The sequence below is a fragment of the Opisthorchis viverrini genome (genome assembly GCF_000715545.1).
Source record: "Opisthorchis viverrini unplaced genomic scaffold opera_v5_9, whole genome shotgun sequence".
Taxonomy (NCBI): domain Eukaryota; kingdom Metazoa; phylum Platyhelminthes; class Trematoda; order Opisthorchiida; family Opisthorchiidae; genus Opisthorchis; species Opisthorchis viverrini.
Window position 1 is genome coordinate 1,081,233 of NW_008751665.1, and position 26,094 is coordinate 1,107,326.

At 43.2% G+C, this 26,094-nt stretch overlaps 1 protein-coding gene across 1 annotated transcript in view; it reads right to left on the bottom strand.

The window, feature by feature from the left end:
• Nucleotides 1-5,597: 5,597 nt before the first annotated feature.
• The window catches only part of T265_00868 (hypothetical protein), a gene marked incomplete at both ends in the record, with an annotated part of 75,806 nt that continues 55,309 nt past the window's right edge, over nt 5,598-26,094 (bottom strand). The window contains one exon of the mRNA XM_009164763.1: nt 5,598-5,679. Coding sequence (XP_009163027.1) covers nt 5,598-5,679 — 82 coding nt within the window. The remainder of the gene's footprint in view (nt 5,680-26,094) is intronic.

The following is a 26,094-nucleotide window of genomic DNA, read 5'->3' on the forward strand; positions in this document are numbered from 1 at the left end:
CAGTGGTTGCTTTCAGGAATCTGGCCTCCCTGATAGTTTATCAGTAGATGTATCAACTTCCCAAACGATAATTTGGTTACGAGACACCATGCAAAACTTATAGTTTAGTGGTCATTCAGGCACCCCACTGCTTCATGCGACAGTGTAATTTTTCATCTTTAAACGACTCCACCGGGAATGAAAACCAACCGACTATCTCACTCTATTTATCACTCTTTCTGTCGATAGCATTTAAAAGGAGCCTTTTTATTCCAACTGAGTTTCCGGTAGTTGGTAGTTGGCCAATCGCACAGAGAAAACCAGAAATGAATTCTCGGCATTTTTATACCGAGACATCTACGATTGTTCGGTTCAACGTACCTCTCAATCTTTATTCTGCGAACAGCGGTTTGTTTAAATACGAAAATGTTCAAGGTCAAAGACACAACTGGAGTGGGAAAATACACATTCTTGGCAGTAAAGAATTCCTAGATGTTGAGTTTTATATATGGCCATGCAAATGCTTAATTTCCTATAACTGTTCCTCTACCTTACTGTTTACCCTATAATTGTAGTTTCTGGCCGTAATTTGGAGCGAAGTCACCTACGTATTCACGTGGCCAAACCACAATAAGATGGTATTCACTGTCTGGCACACTCAGACCGATACGTGGGTACAGCGACGACGGAGCTTCATGGTAGCTGAGCGCAACAAACTCAGCGTCCACGCATACAAAGACTACAGTACGTCTCGATCATCACTAATAAGGGCTTAAACAACTAGAATCTGGCGAAATGTCTTCTCGCTACAAAGGCCTGGACAGGACAGTATTTTGCTCTTCCCGTGGTCGATGCACAAATCAAGTTCGACGCAGTCGTCCGAAAATGGACAGTGGTGCTTTTTTTCCGAATAACTCAGGCCGATAGAACGTAGGTTGGTTTTGGTCAGTGCAATTTGCAAAATCTTATGCAAAATGAAACCGAAGTCTTACGGTGTCTCTGGGATAAATTATTTCGCTTCAAAGTGCTGAGGTTGATCTGCATCCATGGAAAAATCGAAAACGACGGGGATCCACTCACATGGAATTCTTCGTTCAGCTACTGAATTAATCAAAGTAGTTCATAATTACTCTCTTCGAAAGTTCAGTACCGATGACAGCCATGCCTCGAAAATGGGGGTTTCTTGCTTCGACAACGTATTGCAAAATCTAGACTGACAACATGAATAAATGTAGTCCACGAAAAATGGAAAGTCAGCACCAGTGCAAAAACATCAGTTTACTTTGCAGGTTTTTCTCTATACTCATAATAAATACTCATAATAAATACTCATAATAAATAAAACTCATAATAAATCATAATAAATCCAAGATTCCTGCGGTGCAAGACGAGAATTATGCAATCAACACCTGAAATTAGAGTTGCGTCTTGAAAATCTCTCAGGGCATTAAAGAAGTCCCATAAAAAATCACACAAAACTCTCATGCGCATCTTCTTTACAAAAACTGAATATCCATCTTCTCCTTGACTGCGTCGCGTCTGACTTTCCTGGATATTCATTGACTGTTACTCAAATGCTAGCAGATGTTTCAAGGCGACTCCGTAAATTCCGTAATGAATATCCCTCTTTAAGAGACGCGAAGCGGATTAACGAGAAAACATACTATCGCGCGCCTCACCAGTAGTTCCCACCGTTAGACATATAGACACACGACTGTTGGTTTCACGTTGGCACGACAGCTGCTAATAGGATCCGTACTTCAGAAAATCTAGTTTCCGATGTCCCTTATTGGTTTGATTGTTGTAGAACTCCAAGATTGAAGCATTTATTATCTAACTACTTGATACTCCATTGAGTAACAGCTCCTGGCTACCAACCCATTACTTACAACTACTACACTATGCTCCGAACCCTTTTTTTGCGCAACCAAACCCAAACTTGGAAGATCCCTGTTGGTATGTGGGCAGTTTTCAATGCCATGACTTTGACAGACCACGTGACAAAGAGCGTATGTGTGCTTGCCATATGATGGGAAAAAAGGATAATGGACCAAATAGGTCGGCATAAACGGTCTTTTCATAACATTGCCCCACAGAACTGATGAAAATGACACAATAGCCAACAATCTTACCTAGGTATATGGATGTGCGGTTGACACCTCTCGAATATAAACGTTGAAGTGTATCAGTTGAATTCCGGCGAACTAGTATCTTGCTAAAAATGCGTGAACAGGACACGCGGTTTTACTCTTTCCGTAGTGGATGGATGAATCAAGTTGGACACTGTCATCCGACGATGAACAACGGCGGCAGTACAGTCCCATAAACTTCATGCACGACAGGGTTTCAGGATTTAGGGAAATATTTAGTAAATAGCCGTTAAATTAAGAACGGTAACACCAGCACCATATCATGGTTTCTCTATGGTAATCTTTTTGTGCATAGCTGCAGTGTAATTTTGGGGCTTGATGGTGGAAACACCCCCAGGTTGTTCAAGCCGTGAGAGGAACAGTCGAAAAGCTGGGGTTGGATCCGAACCAAGAATCTCTCGGTCAGTAGATTGGTGTCTTAGCTGCTTATTTATTGCAAAATCGAACAATGCATTGAATTTATTTCAAATTTTTTGTGTCCAATGGAACTGTGTCTCTCGCATGGTTCAGTGGCTTTTCGCACTGAGATGGTCCCTATGGAGATCCCTCCATCCATCACAACGAAAAACGTCTAGAGCAGTTGAAATGCGGTTATAATGAGGTGTGGGTCCGTTTGTAGGAGCATTGAACGGGGTAACTGTAATGTGAAGCACTGAAGCTCGTGATTTACTACTATAAAAACGTCATGAAAGACACGTACCCGAAGATGTGATTGCTGGTGCACGAATGCCATCTCTATGAACAACAGAAATTTACGTTTGAGCACGCATTCTGAAGTATGGAACTGCAGTAAACCTTTAAATTTTCAGAGAAGTTTGCGATTTTCCACTACTTCAGGATGGGTTTATCATAGTACAGTGTGACTGAAGCTTGTGATTTACTATTATAAAAAGTCTTGAAGGACACGTACCCGAAGATGTGGTTGCTGGTGCACGAATGCCCTCTCTATGAACAACAGAAATTTACGTTTGAGTACGCATTCTGAAGTATAGAACTGCAGTAACCTTTAGATTTTCAGAGAAGTTTGCGATTTTCAACTACTTCAAGATGGGTTTATCATATTACAGTGTGAGTGATTAAAACAGGATGAAACTATTCACCTGCTAGAAGAAATAACTTGTTTTGACCAGTCACGTAGCAGTTTTAGAATAACTCCAACAGCACTTGAAACAGACAACTCCCCTCATTTTTGGTGGGCTGTCTGCAAAGTTATTTGTTGTAACCAGAGGTAACTGTGTGGTATTCAGACTATTCTTTCCCGAGAATTTTGCTAACCGAACCACTTTGTACCACTTTGTAGTAATCCATCTTTGTCGTTTGAGACCTATATTTTTTCCATTTTAATTGCGGTACATTTATATGAAACAAAGCAATTTTCGCCACTTTACAACACATTCTTACATGTCCATACTCGTTCAAAACCTAACGCTCGTAATTCGTACGCAAACAGGTATATTAAACCATTGAATGAACACTGGAACATTGGAAGTTCGTGCAAATACTTTGGGTGGGTCCACCGGCCAGTGGAGTTTACGCGATAATGTGTTGCATGAAGAACAAAAAACCATCACTGTCTTGCTTTCAGTCACATACTGGTATACTTAAGTTTCATTTGGGGCGGGAGATATTCGGTAGTACCATTCACACTCTTTATACAACCCAAATGAACTATAGAATTATTTCGCCTGAATGTTATAATGTCTCTTAGTAGTCTAGCGCTCAAAGCTTCCTTCTTCAACTGAGTGCACTAGGCCATCTCTTGTTTCATTTAGCCGATATTCGAGGTATCGTAGTACGTTGTCTAGACGCAACACACTACTCATTATGTTGCTGAAAACTCTCGGACAGTCCACGACCGGCTTCGCCCCTCCTTTACGGGCTTATTAGGTTGGTGCAGTTCCCAAGTTTCCGTCAGTCTTAGGTTCTAATTGAACACGAATTGGACGGAGATCTTGACGGGAGACTCAACTGAGGTCAACCGAGTCTCTCTTTTATGATGGAAACTCAGGGATGGTGAGGACGACATCGGCGGTACCCAAGATTTTGCGTCTAGTTCTGGGATCCTGTTTCTAAACTCCGGGATTATTTGACCAAATGAGACCACCATCATCTGATCCTCCATGCTATGTACTTTCTCCAGCGTCTTGTTCCAATTGATCCCCCAACGTGGTCTATCATGATTAGAGATGGTCTCCGGACGGTGGGTGAGAAGCTTCCGAGAGTGTTTCGCATTGGCAAACCGCAGAAAAAGACGTTTTTTCAAAAATTGAGGAATTCGCTGTGGACTCTATAGTCACTCGTAATGGAGGATGAGAGAGTACAACTTCAATCACACTGTAAGACCTCAACTTACCTCTTTTTTGGCTTCCACATGAAAGGAAGTGTGACTAACCGGATTCCTTCAGAAATTCCCGTAGGAAAAACCTGAGATAAAATGAATTCTTCCGCCTCGAATGCAGACACCACGTTTTTCCTAGATGTGCCTACTGATGAAATGCTGGTTTGCATTCATAGACAAAACGGAAATTGCATACGAAAACTCCAGGGCTACCGTAGACTTGAGTGAACCTTATCTAACTGGTTGAAACAATACGCTACTTTTGATAAACCAAGTAGTGAGAGAATGAAGACTGTTAAATTATACCTATGCAACGAGATCCAACCGTGATCCAGGTTCCTTCCCTAGGTCCGTGTTTGCTAGCCAAAACCTGCCAGTAACTTGGAGCTGTTCCTCTGGAATTTAATTTTTTCTGGCGCAACTCAGTTTTCTACCGAACCCCAGATATTTGGAAAATAGAGTTCTAAAATGTAGTAATTTTCGGGATTTATATTTCAATGCTGATTGGTCGGTACTTTCGGGGGCAAAGTGTGTGAAAATCCAACTTGTTTCTCATGATAAAATCCCCCATATGTTGCGTATTTGCACCATCTCTACCAGTAGATGAGGTGGACTCCTTCTAAATTATGGTGTAGCTACCAATCAAACCATGAGCTATCTGACTGTGATCTGGTTTATGCGGCATCCATTAGGTTGGCAGGCACGACCCAAAAGAGACAGAACGTGAATCAGCTCTACACAGCGGGTAGAGTGAAGCGTAAACACAACTTGCGTGGACCAGACGCAGGATATTGTCTTGAGTGGCCACAGAGGGAGACACGGACAGATAAGGATGCTCTCGGAAGCACGCGACCTACCACTGTAGCCTACTCTTAGTGCCCAGTTGAGGTTGGCGAGAGCCACTGGCCCTTTGAGTGTGGAGGAGCTGGTACCTCTAGCATGGGAACTGGCCAAGGCGCCACTGGCCACGTTGCAGTCGCAGGAGAAGAGCGATGATTCATCAGTGGAGGACCCGCAATAAAACGATAACCGAACCATCAGAGATTTGATGGCGGTCAAGGGTGACTGAGAAGTGAATCTACCCATGGTGTTGTTAACACTTTGTGTTTCGATACAGCCAACCACAGGGTTCATGCACGGTCGACATCCGTGCCTTCCAGTTGATCAAGAGAGTAAGCTTTGGCCGAAAACACCTTGCCTCCGGAGGAACTACTAGAGGAAAGGAGGAAAGCTAAAAAATAACTTGACCGCCGTTCAGCAAAGGACTAGACAGAATGATTAAAACATAGTAAAACAAAATTTGACTCCTTAAAATGAGCGTGCTGCATGGAAAGTAAACTGAGATAACAACGAAAACAAACAGATAGCCCACCAAACCGGACCAAAGGCTTTCACTGGCGAAACATACCTATTGATCCTATAGGCTTGGGCGGTATTTCTCAACTGGACGAATTTGCACATTACCGTACACACAAGCATTCATGTGCAAACACGCTTAACATGATTGTCACTCATTCCTGAACTCTGTTATTAATCGATTGGATTCATTTTGCTTGATCAACTTTCCTAGAGACGGTCGGGTAGTTTTATGGAAGCCGGACAGTTGGAATCAGATACGTACGTGGAATATATTGCTGTACGTATTAGTTTAACACCAGTTCGTAAGTGTAACCATTCCATGCCATATTTTTCCATATTTCAGTTGTCCTAATATCCAGGACTTATCTTAGTTCAGGTACTTGCCAAATAGTCCGGCCCCAATATAGGTATGGCTTATTGTTGCGTGCTAACAGAAGGCATACCCACGAGTGACTTGGACTAGCTAGATGGCATATCAGTCATAATAATTGAGACAGTACGACACAGGTTCAGAACAATAAACTTAAACTGTCAACCAGTACTAGATTCGCGTAACTTCATCAAACAAACAACACTGTACTGTTCCCTAACTAATACTAAGCGATTTTCGTGAGCCCCGATGCAGGTTATCACCAATCGAAATGGGGTACCCAGCTGAGATCATGGATGTGGTCATCAGGCCGAATGTTTAATCACTTCGCACTGTTCTACCCAGTGTTGAATAACGTTCTACTGGCTTGGGGACTATACAATGGATAACTAGTGAGTGTAACTTCTGAATGCCCCGAAAAATTGGAGCTCATTTTGAGAATACCCTTATAGAGAACTTTGCAGCGTTTTGAGACCATTCGCACGATACTGTGCCACTCAGCTCGAATTATCAAGTGAAAATGCACTCTTTTCCTGAATCCTGACTGATCAATTTTACAAACAGAGGGCGAGCATGTGAGGTACTATCCAGGCACACGTGGGCCACTCCATAAGAATACGCCTCACAAACGCCACAAAGAAGTTGGACAAGAAGGGAAGTCCGTCTCCTGAATGACGACAAATCACCTCCTCCGTGGTCGAGAACATCAGCTAGGGAATACTCGATTCGTACGTATAAACAAAAAAAGCATCTCATCTAGTAGTCAGAATAAAGTCAGGGACACCATGACATCAACCACAATGGAAAAAAACAGTGATTTACTGGTGAAAGGAAGAGGGCTGCCAGTTCCAGACTAGTGGACACGGAAGCAAAATTCTCATATGAATCTTGTCTATAAAAACTGAATATCCATTTTCTCCTTAAACGCGCCTTCCTGAACTTTCCTGGATATTCAGTGACTGTTGCCCAAATGCAAGCAAAAGCTACAAAGTGACTCCACAAATTCCGCAAAAGATTTCCCTTTTCAAGAGATGTAAAACGAATTTACACGAACAAAACCTACTACTTGCATGCCTCCCCATCAGTAATATTACCAATACACTGGTTATTAATGCTGATGACTATGGGGCACGAGAACACATCTCGGGCCCGAGAACACCAGTCAAGCTCTACTGCGGTTGGAAGGGGCTTCACATGTTTGAAAGTACAATCGATACTTTCAAATGTATCATTTCCGGATAAAAAGACGGTACAAATTAGTACATGTCCACCAAACTAACCCTATTTTCCAAGAGCCATTTCCTGAAATCGCCACCCAAATGCAAGACGACAATGTCAATACAGAGAAGAAAGAGCAAGCTATTCCTCAGCAACTAGCAAAAGCCTAGATGGAACCGTCATTTCTATCATATCTGTGTCTGTAAAAACGAATTGCAGTCCCAGTACACAATGAATCGTTCATTCCTGCGTCAACTTCTCCCACACATCAGTACACCACAGTGGAATTGCAGCAACCGGTAACATCTCAAGACAATGCACTACAACATGGTGATCTTTCAAAATAGCATCCCTGATAATAGGAGTTGAAGCCTAAAGAGATGCACAAAACCACATTCTCTCTCTCGGCTGGAACTTGATATGTGGTCACGGAGAGGAAAGTCATAGGCGGCTCACTTCCCATTAGTTTGACAGCTATGTAGATAGTTGTGGTCGCCACAGCTTATGACGGTCGGTAGTGTGGGATAGAGGGGATACAGAACGTCTTAAAAAATAGAAAGGAAAGGAAACAGTTATTAATATCAAGGAAGTAGATATGACACGCATATCCAAGAATCGATCTTTTGGCTCTTTGTTATCTCACACTCGCAGATAACCTGCATTAATGCACCCAATACCTTTTTTATATTTTTCACGCTCCGTCATTTAGTGTCCATCTTTTGGTACCTTCTAGCGGAAACCCAGCTCAGCAAGCAGAGCATGGCAAGGAACCGATCACTTATACTGAGGAACACATGACCAAACCAGCGTAGCTGTCGCGGCCGAATCAACTCACCAGTTGGGTTGGCAGCTGATTTGCTGCCAAAAAAACATTTGTCAAACTTCAGCACTGCTGAATGGATGTTCCTATGTAGCGGACAAAGACCTTATCAGCGTGTTCGGATAAATTAACAAGCAAAAGTAACCAATACAAAATCAAAATCACAATAGGAAAAGAATGAGTAGTCAAATGGGGACTCACGAATGTGTAGATCCAATAGTCCACTACACCGATCCAAATGCAGGAACTGGCTGTGAAAGGAAATATCCACTTGTCGAAATTTCCCACAGATGGTTCCACGTGCGTGATATATTCCACGGTAGGAAAATTATTCACGGCTAAAAAATGCCACAGGGATTTATTGTGACGTCCAACAGTTGACACAAACACAGAGATCTGGTCCCACTTGTTCAGCAGTCAACAAACAGTTCAATGTAGCGTAAATACACTCGTTCAGCAAGAAGTCAGCAGGTCGCACCGGAAAAATGTGTGTTCTTAACATTAAAACAAACGTCATGACACACTGTGAACGACAGTTACAAAGTGTGGTTTAAGTTCAGGAAGAATGGTAAATGTGACAACGGATTACAGACACTACATGATCAAGCAAGTTTTTTGTCTCCAACACACAACAGTCAGACTTCAGAACAGCAACGCGACACTGGATGAACTGCGGCTTTGTAAACTCAGTCTGGTAATGCCATTTCGAGTACTGAGATGCCTAATTTGGAGAAAGGAACAACGAATTCAACGATTCCAAGATTGACTTCGTGGGTACTGTTACTATCCGGCGTAACTCGACCATGCAGATAGGTTAATCTTCCGTTCACTACCTCTAGTAGTTTGATGCCATAACCCTGTTATGGCGCTTTGAGCTCTGAAAGTAGACCGGACTTTTTAGTCATCTTACTGTATGATGAATTCACCAACCTGCAGTTTTTTTTGACCCCCGTGTTGCGGGCGAGTTGGAAAAAAACTCAACTATTCTCAGTCGCTGCCGTTCCTTCAGGTTCACTAAGCCACTTCTTCTCCTGGTCAGTATTGCGACTGCAAGTTATGCGCCGTTTCAGAGGTCTTCTTGATGAATAATATTGTCTTCTCGGTGGGACGGCGCCTCTCACCTTGATCAGACACTGAATGAAGTGAGCAGTGGTCTTGTTTTGGAGCGTACACAATCAAAAATGAATCTTTAGCGATTCGTATGTTGAACTGGTTTGTTCCGCGTCCATAAACTGCCTAGACAGCTGCTGTTGGTAAAATTCTTTGACGTCTGCACCTTGAAGGCAGTGAATATTATATTGGTGATAACTGTTAAACGAACGAAAACATATGCATGAAGCAGGGCATGATCTGACTCCGTACATGTGTCCTAAGACGAAGGAAAGCCTTGAACAGAAGATAGTTCAACATTATTTCTCCTTATGACCATCTCAATCGGATTTGCAATATAAACTAATCGACAGTATCTTTTCATAAAGGAAACCACTCACAAGGTTGCTAAAAACTCTTCGACAGCCCACGACCGGTTTCGCCCTTCTTAGAGCTCATCAGGTAGGCGCAGTCCCCGAGTTTCCGTCAACCTTATGATCTACTTGAACCCAAATTGCAGTGGTTTTGAGAAATACACTCGTTTGAAAATCAATTTGGTTTTCAGTATCGTTTCAGAAAAGTTTGGTAAATGGTCGGTGGACTTATGACTAGGCTACGTTTCGCTTTTCTTGTCACAAAAGCTTCGTCAGGTCAAGTGAGTAAAATATCAGACTGGTTGGGTTTCAAGGTAGTCAGAGAACCAATGCGTGAAACTTCTTATGACTGGCGGACGTGATCAGTGCTCAGAGTATACTGTCGCCAGACAAATCAACGCACATACTGGTATGTTAGAAAAGAGAAGAAAACAATGGTGAAAGGATTTATTGACTTCAAATGAATACAGTCAGATTGACTGGTTTATCCCGTGACCATCAACTAGTTCGGTGGCAGCCATTCGGGCTGGTAAGCAGTGCCCTTCGCTGGATGATGATGGCCTTTTCTTATGAACGAACTGTTTCTGCGATGGTTGCCGCGAATAACCTGCACGATCCGGTTTTGTGCCGGTCTGAAGATCATTTTACCGTCCGTCGTCTATCAACTACGGGAAGTTCCCAAATATCGATTTACTTTATTTCATAGCTTTTACTGCTCCAATCTGTAGTCTATACATGTATATCATTCTTGTAGTTGTCAACCAAGTCAAGTCCACTTGTGTACAGAGTGATCTATCGGTGCCGTGGTAAAGTGTATCTCAGTGAGCACGAGGTCGACCGTTCCAAGCGATATTTGACCAGTAAATCGGCGTCAGTGTGACTTCATTTTCGTCTCGCATATGTGAGCACATCAGGTATTTGAAGAGCTAAAACGTTTCTCTTGTCCAAATCCATGGGATTATTTACTCAACTGAGAAGAAAAACAGTGAAAAAATGGTGCTCTTGGAATTGTCACATTGACGAAGACGTATGAACTTTCTGGATTCCCTCGGAGGGAGCACAATCAAGTTCTTGATGTAACGATAACTTTAGCACATACAAAGAGTTCCTAAATACTGAATTTCCTAGAGCAGACCAGATTTCTGACACGGTAGATTTTCTGCTCAAATTCTTCAGAACCAGAGCTTTGTGATTCACGAATTAGCTGTTTTACCCCCCACCTCCCAGAAGAATGGATTTTTCTTCGCTATCGACCTTGATTTATCTTATAAACTCGTCGCTACCAGTCTTTACGGCAGCATCAGTGGGTTCTTTTTCTTAAAGACTAATCTAATTTTCAACCTAAAACTGAGGAGCCAATCTTACCTTGTTCCTTTTCAGCTACGTCGTCGAACGACGTTTAAACGAAGTTTCAAAAAGCCAACGTCCACGGCCCCGTACTTAGCTCACCCCGACGATGTGGTATTGAACAATCAGACACCATATTTCGGCGACAAACCAGCAAAGTTCTGTTGGTCTGTCAGAAAAAACTTCACTTGTCGGTCAGTTTAGCCAGTTTCATTGGATATCATAGGTTACACACGGTAGTTTTTAACGTCGTCAACGTTAGAGACATACTAGCCCAGTCCAAGTTACACGGCCTCCATATCCTTGGTCTGTTGCCAGGGCGACTTCATCCCAGTGAGATATTGTAACCCAGCTACCAGCCGTACGTATGATAGCATCACCATAGTGACACACTTGTGTCAGACCGGAACACCTGAACATTTCTCTGCACAGAAAATGGAGAGCGGTGCAGCAACCGTTTCACTTTACTAATTTCTGCGGTGCACAGGTCTCGGACAGAACATTTTTTGCGCAGGGGCAGAATGCGATGCAACAACTGACAGAGCAACAGGATCAACCAATAATGTCAGAATCTGGTTCGGAGTTCGTCAGACTTTCATCTCAATATTTTGCAATGTACAAGTGGGGATCAGCGCAAACCAAGGGCGATCAGTGTTAGCAAGCCTCATTTGTCTTGGTCAACAATCCGATCGGATAACAGTGGCTGCCTGCCACAATCCATCGACGAACCAATCAGGAGATGGCCAGGGCAAATTCGGACAGCCGATTCAGGGTTCCGAATGTAGATCAGAAAGACTGTTTGTACACTAATAAAAACTCAGCCATTATGCTTGATAAAATGAGATTCCCGAGGAGCAAACGGAAGCCTTTTTGTGGATTGATATCCAGAGTCACGAGCATTTTCACGCTAGGAGGAGCGACATTAAGATTTAGGTATCTGTTGTGATCCTGACAGGTTACACATACTTCTGTCTAAAGTCAAAGATCTGGTTATACTTAGCTTTCTAACTCACTGTTTCAGATAATCTGGGGAAAAGAAGTAAGGCTCTGAGAAGTACAACCACCATCATGTTGGCTTGTCACCGGCTGCATCCAAGCTGGTCGCGGAGAGCAATGGATCTGTGAGGTGGGCTACGGTCACCGACGTGGCTGTACAGACCGTAGTTCCGTTGTATGTTAATTGTCATGCCTATCCTCAGCCTACTGTTCTGGTTCTACTTGTTATAAGAGGGCCCTTCTCCTCATTCGATAGAGGTGTTATCTGAAAACGTTTGACCAAGCATGGTTTATCGGACATTTGTGTGAAGACTATTCACATATTATGTGCGAGTTCCTCGTCAGCCCTGATGCATACATCTCAGTTAAATCCTTGTTTAGTGTTATATCTGCTGATTCGCCGGCCTGTGGTATCTGCTGCTGACCCGCTCCAGTGCCTAGTGTCGGAGAGAAAATGCTCACGGAAGGGAACACAATAGCTATATTCCAGCAAAGCGGGTGCGAGAGCGCGAGTGCGTACGAGTGCGAAAAGTACAACGGCCTCAAGCTTTTCATTGGAAGGACACTGTCTGAACTTGGTCCAATGCTGACGCACGCTGTCTGGCTTTAGTACGAGGCAGCGACGTGCTGCGTACTGCGGAGGCGTTGTCTGTCTGGTCAACACCCAGCAGAGCTGAGAATCTCCGTAGATTCCGGGCATTCAGTGGTTGCTTTCAGGAAGCTGACCTTCCTGATATTGAGTAAGATTGTATTTTGTCATCATCTACTTTATATTTGGCTGTCGATAAGATCTTGAGTGTCTTGGATTTTTGGAATCGATCCCATAAACGATACAGATTGAACCCACGACAATGTCCGGAAGGCACAAATTACTCCGGGTGTCCCTTGATTTTCGAATTCGAAGCAATAGCTAGTTGGAATGTTACGTTACAAATTGCCTGGATGGTTATTGTCTGGGAATTTGCTCTAGTTCTTTCAGTGTCGGTGAAGAGATCGCAAATCGCAAACCAGGAGTCTTGTTTTGATTCTTGAGGGAAATCAGTTCAAGACAAAAATTCCCCGCAGTTAAGCTCCCTGTACAGGCGGCACGAGACTGTTACCCTGAATTCTTAATGATGTTTGACCTGAACGTTTGGTGCTGAAAATATCAATCTGTCGGTTGGCTTTAATCGCACATGAAACGTTAGCCAATGATGTGCTCATCCGCATGAGTTGAATGTTCCTGTGGAGATCTGAGACGTAATCTGGCAGTCTATTGAAGATACCCGCCCGCTGCTGATACTGCTGCCATCCGGTTGTCAGTGAACGTATGGGGCTAATAACCACAGTTTTGTCAATGGTGACAAGAACTCGAAAGGTAAGGGTCTGAACTGGAATTTGACCGGCAGCACTATCCAATTCAGCTGTCTCATCTGACCTAATTTGGTAATCCTGAAGTGTTCCACCAGAATATCGATCATCGTGGACAGTTCCCTTCGTCTGTCACTATAGTTAGCTTACTGGAACTGGTGTAATAATCCACACGTTATCCATCTTGCCTATTTTCAACTGCATGAAAAGTTTGGTTGAAAATTAACATCCTGTTTCGCCGTGCCATTAACGTGGGACAAGTTTATTGGCTTGTAACTCTGGCAAGCCTGGTTGATATCACAGACTGACCGCAACTATTCTTCTACAGCATTTGAGGGTGAATGCTGTGCGAATGAATCAGTGGTATCGCACCCATTACCCACTTTCTGTTCACCCCGCTCACCTTGGACCATTGCCCCAAAGACAAAGGATTACACTTTTCCCATTCGGTTTTGTCGACGGTTAACGTTTGCCGCCGGAGGGGAGGTACAATGCGAGATGAAATATCTTAGAAACATGGGTAGACTATCTCAAACATGCATTTCGCCCAACACGATACACTTCGGGAACCTTAATTCGGAACTGCACGTCATCTTGCGGCAAGTCAGTCAAAAAGGGACTTCCTCACAAAGCGCTGAAGCTCTATTTGTATTTTTTGGTGAACGGTATTCTTGATCGACTGCTGGAACGCACAGCTATTTAAATCATTAAGTCAAACGTGCAGCTTTCAAACGAAGGCTGACTTGTCAGGTGATTAGACCGTCCGAAGCGCATAGGTATCGCAGTGATGCAGGCGTAGAATCAAAGCGAATGTGCCAAATGTGGAGTTTGCACTGGTAGAACAGACTGAAATATTTTGTTAGGCAGAAATAACTCCTTCTCAAAACCTCTTCCGGACTAAGCGGCACTGCTGAATCATGTTAAACGCCCACCAGTTGTATATCTAACCGGAAAGTTGGTAAAACCGGATTGAGTCGCTTCTGACCAATCAACATGTGATTATTCAGTCAAGTGAAGAGGTAAAATATTGCTCCTCCAAGTTATTACCATGTCTTATCCGGACGAATTTCACTGTGTTCCGGGTGGCATACTGGCTATTGCTTTAGCTGTCTGGCAATGCGACCATGGGTGAAATTCTCTGCGAGTAGATGCTGTGCGAGTTTTAAGGGAATGAGCAGCATGCCATGAGTGACAGACCCTCAGTGCTTTAACAACAAAGCATATCCGCTAGTGAATTTCCCAATTAGATTCATGTCGGCAGTAATTTAACAAACAAATCTAGGACGAAGAAGGAATGTCTTCGAAACGGGAAAAACAGAGACGGTACCATGCCTCAGGCTGATTTGCCCGTTCTTCAAGTTTGGAGCCTTTACTGAAGCGAACCAGAAAATTCTACCTCAATGACATTTCATTTAGTAGGTTTTCATGTTAGATGTGGCCAGTGCTGGGAATGTAGCTCAGTTTACCATCATTTCAATTCATTCTAATTATCTGGATATAGCAAAGGCGATCACGTGATAATTTATTCCACATCCCTGGCTACTGAAAGAAGCATGACGCACTGATTTCTACTTGTGTACTCATAGCGTACGATCGAATTGAACCCAAAAAAGTCGCTCTTGCGTAAATGTTCGACGCAAACGAATGCGTTCACAGCTTAGTCCAAGCTGTTTAGAACCCTTAACGATAGGTATAAGTTTTTTCCGCACACTCATGAGCGCAATGCTGCAAACTTTTTTTCTGAGCGGTAAGCGTGGACGATCATCTATCTACGGGCACCGGGGCATCAAGTGATTGGCGCTGACTCCAAATGTACACTTCATATTAACTTTACTACTGATGAGTAGCATGTATTTAAAGTGAACTGATAGGAACACCAGCGGTACCGTTGACTTGATTACACATTAATTTTAAGCCCTGATCCTTGGAGTCTACTAACAGATATGTCCCTTGGGATGACTGAGGGCAATTAACGAAACTATGTATGTATTAATGATATTCTGTGGTCCACCGATCGTCTACTGAACAGTGCTCACACCTCGACAGTAACGTTGTTAACACCAACCCGCGATTGGTAAACAGATAGCTATCCTGAGTGGATTGCTCATATATATATATATATATATATATATATATATATATATATATTCAGTCACATATACTCAAAGGTTAGTAAATTGAACTGCTTCCGGTCGTACAGTCGGTACGACCGAAAAGTATCATTACATCAAATGCATCCGTTAGTTTAGACACGAGTAATCGTCTGAATTTGCCACATGTGGAAAACTGGAATATGACCAGAAACCTTTTACTGCTCATTCCCCCATCTTTAATGAGTATCTCGGCTTTTCCTTGTTTTCATATGCTACAGGTAACCGACTTCTCGGTACTCTCCTCAAAAAGTTACCAACTGGCACGTATACTCGTGTATTCACTGCTGGAAAACTCATAGTAATGGCGACAATGTTTTCACCAAGTTAAACGGCAGAAACCTCCATTCGGTCTGAGGATTCCCGTTGAGAGACTCCCGTCAATAAGAAGCAGCCAATAGTTGGCGAATGAAGCACTCTTTGTTCATCATTCGGGACAACAACGTGCTCCCCAGAAGAAGTGTTTTCTCCTTGGACAAACCACATAGCTGGTTGGCACTGAAAAGGCGGATTGATTGTTACTAGACGCTCAAGGGACTTGAAACCACAAAACTCGTTCTACTGCTTTGTTTGTTAGACCCACTTGCAAGTAAAAGCTTCTTGTTGGGGTTCCTGTGTTAATCGTATTTCTCTGTCTGAGCAGCCCGGGAGCAGCATCTATCACACGCGATTCAGCAGTTCACTTCATTTTTCCAGTTCTAAACGGTCTTTATGGCTACGGGTTGAGAGAACTTTTACCCTCCTAAACGAAGTCAGCAGTCATCCTTAGGTTTATACCTGAAGTCTGTTCTATCCCCTTAGTCTACTGTTTACTCATCTTATTTAACACAAATACGTCAATTTCCAGATTGTTTTCGGGGGAACTAAGGGGAAACTCAACATCAGATACTCAGGTTAGGCTTGAATGAGTCAGATTAGGGCTAATCAGGACGCTGAGTACGCCCAACACTTATCTGTCATAGTAATGTGAAACAAGACTGCATGATACCCATTCTGTGTCCATCCTAAGCTCGCAGTCTTCCAACATCCATCATACTTCCCAAGTTGGTCCACCTGTTTGTTCCGAGGGACAAGCTGGGGCTGATTTTGCACTTACATGGTTTTGATGGACTTTGACATGAGAAGTAAAGGACCTCGAGCAACTTCATGAATAAAAGTATATATCATCACTGCTTCAGTCTTGGTGTTCTTCAACCCGGACTCAATGAAAACCGAGATATTCCCAACAAAATGAACGTGTCCAAGGAGCACATATTCTTTAGTTTGTGATACTGGGAATCAGAGTGCTAAGCTTGTCAGATTCTGTGGTGACGATAGCACGATGGATGACCATCATCTCTCGATGGCACTGGGAAGTACTCAGTTCTTTCCATTCATACTTTCGACGCAGCTTTCTACAGAGCGTCATGTGATGGACTGCATCTCCTAATTGGTAATGAATCCAAATCGGTCACAGCAAAGTTAGCTTTCGATAGACAGGATTGCATAGACCAGCAACTTAAACTGAAGCGCACCTTTAGATTTTGATCCTACCCCAGTCTTACGAGAGTGTCAGTTCACTTTTATGAGCACCAGAATGAATTAACCAATCCGTTCTTGGCAAATCACATATTTTGGAATCAACCTCAACCACGTGATTGAAATCAAATCAACAGATTATGTCACAGGTCGTTGGCCTAATATTTGAGGCGCTTTATACTAGCCGACTACAAGACAGCCGTTTGATGCCTCACAACGCCGCCCATTTGTTGAGTACCCGACAGCTTGTCCGTTTTTTTCATCGATATGGCCATATTGTTGATTAGTTGGGAGTGGAATTCTCTGCCCCTCTGAAGCAAGATCGTTGACTGTGTGAATGTGCACCCGATGTTACTGTAGTGGTGGCCGCTGAAAATCTCCAGGAGCCATCTCGGATAATTAGAACATCAGAACAAACAAATGAATGTAAGCAAGTACAAGAGGTTGACCATTACTCAAGATATCGGAGTGCATGCTTTCTGGACCACTTTATGTAACGCTCCAACTGGCCCGAGATCGCTACATCCAGTCCCGGTCCTACACCTATAAACACACCTCCACTAACATATTGCTCAAAACATCACAAAGCACCAGAACCGAAGAAATTTCTAGTTCGTGCTATTCAAGGAAGATGGTGATAAGTGCGACAAGTTCGTGCTAGGAAGATGGTGATAAGTGCGACAACAAGCAGACTTGCAAGAAAGGTTATTGGTTCATTCACGTGATCAGTCTGAAGAATAGAATATAGGTAGCTTTTGAAAGTGGTACAGAACATCAAGTGGAACATCAAGTGGAACGCTTATTATAGGTAAAAAAAAATATCAACCATGTCGATTTTTGAATCTCATTTATCTCAATCACTTAAAAGAACATTCACCTACCGTGCGAGGAACGATCTGCGTCATCCATTTGGGGGTATAGATCCGTTTTTCTACTGCTACTACGCAATTCAGGTTCCAAAGCAGAACGATGTAGGCTTACGTGGACTTACGGAGACTGGCACAGTGGGATGCCATTCATAATAAAGCCTCCCCCGATGGCTGCCACATTTAACAAATGTACAACCTTGAATCTGTTGTCTCCCCCGAATTCGTCAAAAGTCCACCTAGGCTGGTCATTCTTAATCTCCCTAATCCAGTTGCCATATTTGGTTACCTTTCCCAGCCCCGACAACCTTCGGTCACGGAAATTCGATTTCGAATTGGGCTTCGCAGCTTAGCCGCGCATGGAAAAACTCCAGCTGTTTCGAATCAACTACGCTAGTCGATAGAATGCACAAGTGTGCTGCAATTCGGATAAACGAATAAACGTATTTGTGTGCAGCGCGTGTGGTGGTGTTTGTGCAACAAACATTTGCGTCTAAACTCAGCCAATGTGACAATAAGCATGTAGCAAGCGACCCGACCAGGTTTTTAACTAGAACAGGACGCGGATATTGTTTATAAATAAGCAAACAAAACTGCCGACTTTCGAGACTGATGAGGTTGTTTGAAAACATGGACAGGTTAGATAGAATCAATGATATTGTTGGTTCAGGTACCAGACCTCGAGCCTACGCGCCGTGGTCAAATCCGACAGGAATCCGATGGCGAATGACGTCAAGCCGTGAAACCAAGCGGAGGCTAAATTGGAGAATGGTTACATAAATTTTCGAAGCGAACTTTGCCGAGCATAGTCGAAGGAACAAAAACGTAAATCTAGGAGGACGATGTCATCAGTTTTGCGTAGTAGAAATCGAAAAGAGAAGCTAAAATTTTGTTAAAACTGTTCGCGGGACTAATTCGAATGATGGGCTGCTTTCACCATATATTACTAACTAAATCACTCGCCATGGCACTTCTCCTTGAAAACATCCTCTCTAAAAATTATATACTAGTGAAAAGAAGAAGGGCGTCGCTGCGGAGGTACTTATTAGAGAATGCCAACTGACCAGTTACGGACTGTTGGACAGGGTAGCAAAACTCTCATTTGCATCTTATTTACAAAAACTGGACATCCATCTTCTCTTGAACGCGTCCTCCTGAACTTTTCTGGATATTCACTGACTGTTGCTCAAATCCAAGCAAATGCTACAAAGCGACTCCACAAATTCCGTAATAGATCTCACTATTCAAAAGACGCAGAGCGGATTTACTACTCGCATACCCTCCCATCAGTAGTATCACCCTTACACCGGTTTGTATGAAAAACTCGAAACTGGCTTTTAAACTCCCTGAGTTCATTATTACCGAATTTTTCCCATTGAGCCAAGCAAGTCCACTTTGCGACAAATCAGTCAATTTAGTTCATCGACCGGTTTCAGTCAACAAGCAGTGGGAAGAAAAAGTTCGAGTTCATTGGCTGCGTTGGGCGTTCACTTGTTTCATGTGTAGGCAAACCACGTGAACTTGGGCTGCCGTTGGGCTTTAGGTAAACGGAGCTTAAATGAAAAAATCTTACTGCTTGCAGTACGGACGTTAGAGCCTACTGCATGGCATTCTGGAAAGTGGTACAGAACATCAAGTGGAACATCAAGTGGAACGCTTATTATAGGTAAAAAAAATATCAACCATGTCGATTTTCGAATCTCATTTATCTCAATCACTTAAAAGAACATTCACCTACCGTGCGAGGAACGATCTGCGTCATCCATTTGGGGGTATAGATCCGTTTTTCTACTGCTACTACGCAATTCAGGTTCCAAAGCAGAACGATGTAGGCTTACGTGGACTTACGGAGACTGGCACAGTGGGATGCCATTCATAATAAAGCCTCCCCCGATGGCTGCCACATTTAACAAATGTACAACCTTGAATCTGTTGTCTCCCCCGAATTCGTCAAAAGTCCACCTAGGCTGGTCATTCTTAATCTCCCTAATCCAGTTGCCATATTTGGTTACCTTTCCCAGCCCCGACAACCTTCGGTCACGGAAATTCGATTTCGAATTGGGCTTCGCAGCTTAGCCGCGCATGGAAAAACTCCAGCTGTTTCGAATCAACTACGCTAGTCGATAGAATGCACAAGTGTGCTGCAATTCGGATAAACGAATAAACGTATTTGTGTGCAGCGCGTGTGGTGGTGTTTGTGCAACAAACATTTGCGTCTAAACTCAGCCAATGTGACAATAAGCATGTAGCAAGCGACCCGACCAGGTTTTTAACTAGAACAGGACGCGGATATTGTTTATAAATAAGCAAACAAAACTGCCGACTTTCGAGACTGATGAGGTTGTTTGAAAACATGGACAGGTTAGATAGAATCAATGATATTGTTGGTTCAGGTACCAGACCTCGAGCCTACGCGCCGTGGTCAAATCCGACAGGAATCCGATGGCGAATGACGTCAAGCCGTGAAACCAAGCGGAGGCTAAATTGGAGAATGGTTACATAAATTTTCGAAGCGAACTTTGCCGAGCATAGTCGAAGGAACAAAAACGTAAATCTAGGAGGACGATGTCATCAGTTTTGCGTAGTAGAAATCGAAAAGAGAAGCTAAAATTTTGTTAAAACTGTTCGCGGGACTAATTCGAATGATGGGCTGCTTTCACCATATATTACTAACTAAATCACTCGCCATGGCACTTCTCCTTGAAAACATCCTCTCTAAAAATTATATACTAGTGAAAAGAAGAAGGGCGTCGCTGCGGAGGTACTTATTAGAGAATGCCAACTGACCAGTTACGGACTGTTGGACAGGGTAGCAAAACTCTCATTTGCATCTTATTTACAAAAACTGGACATCCATCTTCTCTTGAACGCGTCCTCCTGAACTTTTCTGGATATTCACTGACTGTTGCTCAAATCCAAGCAAATGCTACAAAGCGACTCCACAAATTCCGTAATAGATCTCACTATTCAAAAGACGCAGAGCGGATTTACTACTCGCATACCCTCCCATCAGTAGTATCACCCTTACACCGGTTTGTATGAAAAACTCGAAACTGGCTTTTAAACTCCCTGAGTTCATTATTACCGAATTTTTCCCATTGAGCCAAGCAAGTCCACTTTGCGACAAATCAGTCAATTTAGTTCATCGACCGGTTTCAGTCAACAAGCAGTGGGAAGAAAAAGTTCGAGTTCATTGGCTGCGTTGGGCGTTCACTTGTTTCATGTGTAGGCAAACCACGTGAACTTGGGCTGCCGTTGGGCTTTAGGTAAACGGAGCTTAAATGAAAAAATCTTACTGCTTGCAGTACGGACGTTAGAGCCTACTGCATGGCATTCTGTAGAAGAGCAAGTGAGAAACGCAGACGTCTACGATACCTGGTGACATCCAGTTTGTGAGTGAATGTTTTTGTATCAACAGGAGGTATTTTTCTTGGTCGAACTTTATTTTCAGCGTGAGGTGGCAAATATTTTGAATTCAGATCAATTTAGCTCGAAAAATTATCCTCGTAGAACAAGTGCAATTTGGTGTTGACGGGAGAATCTAGCCGCATCTCCCCTTTACGGTGTCCCGCTTCAACTGGATGTGTTACACAAGGGCACTGCATGCTTCAGTTGAGATACCGCTACACATTATTGGTCAGACGGAAAACATCACTCTTGGGGTTTCTGAAAACTCCTCGACAGATTTCGAACCTCTTTGAGCTCATCAGATAAACGAAGTTCAAGGGTTCTCGTCTCCCTTATGCTCTTCCTGAAGCTAAACTTGACACGATTAGCAAGCGAACTACAATCTTTGCCTGCCCGCGGAGCTCCAAGATGGGCTTTTGGCATCGGTGAGGTCATATTTACTCATGTCCAGTTTTATTTTTATACGAAAATATAAGTGCAATGGAATTTGATGATACATGATTACGTGTTTTCATGACTGACTGCCGAGTTAACCATCAAGAACAATGCAGTCTACCATTCTGATATTAAGTCGAGATTTGGGGAGGATATGAGGTCGTTGTTGAGAATCCTTCCGCTTAATCAATCTACTGAAGTCATAAGGCTTCGAAATGAAGTAAAGCAGCGAGCAATCTTTGTACCAAGAATAGTTGTTCTACGGGGGAACTTAAATATTTTACACAAATAAGTGCGATGGATGTGAAAACCTGCTTTCCCTTTTTGAATCTCGATCAGATCGAAGCTAGACTCGGTGATACAGCTGAAAGATTCAAGGAGACGTCGACATTACAGTGCTGAATGGGTCTTTTGTATTTAGATTGGTATAGTCCAGCTCATATCTACAATGTGATTGGCCCATGGTGATTCCGGTTCTTCAGCCGCTTAGTGGACTCTTCTAGATACAAGGTGTGTTGCGGTCTGGGTTCTTTTCATTTGATTGGTTTGCTTGACGCTGCAGTTTGTTCTGACTGCTATGATTCAGGAATACTTTAGTTTGATCGGTATTTCTTCTAGGTATGCCGCGCAAATCAGTCGTCAAGCTTGGCGAATAAAGCTGAAACTAAGCTGACGTCCTCTCTTGTTGACATGCGTTCTGAGAGGTAGTCCGTTTGCGGATGCATCTCGGTTCATGTGTAGGTCGTATGAATTTGTTTTCTCTCCAACACACTGTTTCCATCAGGGCAACATGAACCAATCCATATCACTGGAATAAAGGGGAAAATTAGCATGGTACGTTTCAGGGCTAGACTGAAGGTATACGTGAGAAATATCCAATGTCACAGATTACCCGGGAGAAAATAGCTGGACCTTTTAATATTTTCCCTAGCAAGACTTAACCACTTTTGGCATGCGCGTACAGAAGTAACCAACTCTGGGAATTCCGTGGGAACTTTTCCTCTTGTTTTCTTGTTGATTATGTGGATTTGTCAGATAAAAGTTCAGCTTGTATAAAATTAATAAACTAATGCGGGAATCTAACAACATCACGTTCAGTACGACATGTGTTTGCGTTTTACCCCGCGGCTAGGTTTCCGGAAAGGCTTTAAAAATAGACTGGTTCATGTTCTTAACCATGGGATCCACGCACAGCGCATGATGTAGGCTGTTTCCTCTCGCAATACTGTTGCAGCTACACGAGGTTTTATAGAATATCTGAAAGTTTCAAAATCACTTTGGAAAACGGTTGTGCTTTCAACTGCGACGATGCATCTACCTGTAGTCTAACTGACTAATTTGTCAAAAAAGAACATAAAGTAGAAAGAAGAACAATTGACTTTTTTGGTCGGTTAAGTACAACCTAGTATTCGCAGATACAAAGTTGGTCTTCGACTGTCGGAGACAACGAGCCGGAAGTTTGAAGCAGATTTGGGGATGGGGTGACTGGGGGAACCACAGTCCAGAATTAACCACAGCTGTGTCTTGCCGTCGCTTCACCCGGGAAGTGAAAGTTGATAGTGGTCACACAATCTTGCACGCTATGAGGTGCTTTCTGCCCCAGTCACATTGCGAACACAGCTATATCAAAACGGTCTTGTTTGAGCTGTGTAGCATGACTTGTCATCCCTCCCACGAAGAACACCGTTCGGGAAGGTAAAGCTGGTATATGCCTGAAAGTATGTGCTTAGAGGGAACGAAATTTTCTACAAGCGGACTATTGGTCGAGTTGTATTCAAGACGGTCTAGTTCTTACCATAGCTAAGTAAATGTAATACCACTTGTATTCAATTATAACGTGATTGTATAAGCTCCTCCGAAACAGCCTACAGGTGAATTTTCCCTCTGTTTCAGCTAATGGATGCTATTTCACTTTTGTCGAAAGTAGATTCACCGGCGAATTAAACCCACGAATTTTAGCCAGTTTCTGTGCGACCCTAAAAATTCGTTTTGAATGTACAGAAAAAATGACCAAATATCTCTCTAACAGAGCGGTAGGGATTGTTATTTCCCAGCCAGAACTGACATTTCAGGAAGTTCCAATGAGACATTCCACCTTGCGAATTGCCAACCCGTCTGACATAATTCAAACTAACCCGCTGTTTTGTCTGCCTCACTGGCTCTCCCTGTGTTTTCCACACAAAAACGTTTGCATTCCCAGTTGCCGACTAACTGTAGTCCACTATTTTGAGCACAAGGAACACCTCATGTTTCCGGACCTAACTAAATGAGAGTTGTACCAACAGGGTGATAACATTCGTGAGATTGAATGTTCACTCATTGATTTATCCCACGACTGGTATCTTCCTGTTAAAACTTCTCTTTACTTGCAGGTCCAATGACAAGGCCATGCTAGGACCGTCCCGAGAAGCTCCATACCAACGAGACCGCTCTTGACCAAAGGCAATGACAGCGAGCGCTCTGAGGCCCATGGAGGTTGTTCATAGTTGCACAGTGATGAAGGCCTTCGTTCGTTTGGTCTTGGCTGCATTAGCTTTCCACAGTGATCATATCTCAGCGAACCCAGTTCCAATATGACTTTTCGGTTTGTCAGTGCATAACTATGACAAGGCAGTTACGCTGGAACGTTAATGTTTCAAATGAATTTCAGGTTGATGATATGATGGCTTTATGAAATGGAGCTTTGTGAGGAATCGCTGATAGTGAAGCCTTGATGAACAAACGACACAGTGGACTAGTAATTGAAGGGTCGATCGCGACGATGTGAAGTAACGGTTCTATAGGTTGGGAATGAGTGAAATGGTCTTCAGTGTATTGAAGGCAAAAGTCGATGAAAAGATTAACAGTGACCTGATTCCGAACAAATAAATTCGATTAATGAACCGGTTACGGTGAACGGGTACACAGGCCAAAGTCTGAAGTTAGCATGGCGTTACTGAGAAATTCTTGGACACAAAATCGCGTAAACAGTACTTGTATAACAAGCCCATCTGATCTGTAATGGGCCCACGAATCCGTCATAAGGACACCGGCAGAGTTTGATGTTTAGAAATTTCACACCCCCTCGCTAAGATACAATCACTTAAGAGCTTGCGAAACGAAAAATCAATAAGACCGAGATCTTGCTATAGCAATCTTTGCTGGATATCAGTTTTACACACCGGTTTTGAGCACAGAAAAAACGCGACTGTGTGAAGTTGTACGCTATTTCTCTTTCCATTGCTCTCTTCGTCTCACGAAGCGATCACCCAGTAAAATCCATCTTCTGTTGCTCACCTGACGGTGAAATAGAGGATTTTACCATTGGCTGAATGCTATGTCGTTACAAGTAACATATTCTGCAATCTGTCATGAATGCCAATGAGGACAACTCTACATGTTCACTGAATAAATCGTTGATAGTGAAGATTACTGGACGAACGGGTAAGTTTGAACCATTGTTCGACAGTGGTCCCAACCACGTGTCATCTTTGCTCACCTCCGACCGGCATAGCAGACCCATTCACCTGCACACTGATGGCCTCAACCCATTGTGATGCAGTAGACAAACCGTGGGAAACAATCTCACTTCCTCAAAGGATTCCCATTCGGCTGTCCGCGAGAGCGTACTTGCGCAGGCAAAAGTGCATCTAAGAAAATACACATCACCGTTAGAGCATTTGGGAGGATCTAGTCAGCTGAGTCGATCAAATTTAGTTGAGCACGTGTATTCCATCAGGAAGACACTGCCACATCCAACAGATGGTACCAAACCAAAGTGGCCGTTGTGTAGCACACTCAGCTGGAGAATACCAGAAACGAGAGGCTCATGTGGGATTCGGCTGAATCCCCCGTTGACACCAAATGAATGTATCCAGCCTGTAAGATATCTTTTATTATCGGTTGACTGAAACTATTCTTACTTTTATCACGAGATTTTAGTGTTACCTTCCCGTGGCATTCGGTCAGTCATATTTAATAAGCAATAGTCACATCCCTAAGCGCGGTAAGAAGGAACTAACTCTCCCATAAGACCACCTGTAGAATTCATAGCCTTACCAGATTGGCCACAATGGGGAACGTTGCTAAACAGATCAATCAATCACCGAGTACCTTTTTCTGTTGGGGTCATCGGTAGATCAATGGAAGGTGTCACTCGACCTCGGTGCAATATAATGATCTAGTCAACAAGACTTGAGGGCAGGTCAGGGCTCAGAAACACATTGCGAGAGGCGAATGCTCAGTCACTGATAGATAGCACATTCTCACCGTAAATAACTTGATTAGGGTCATACAAACTTGAGGTGTATGCATTATCCTAAGAAACTACTGTCTGAGACTCATAAGG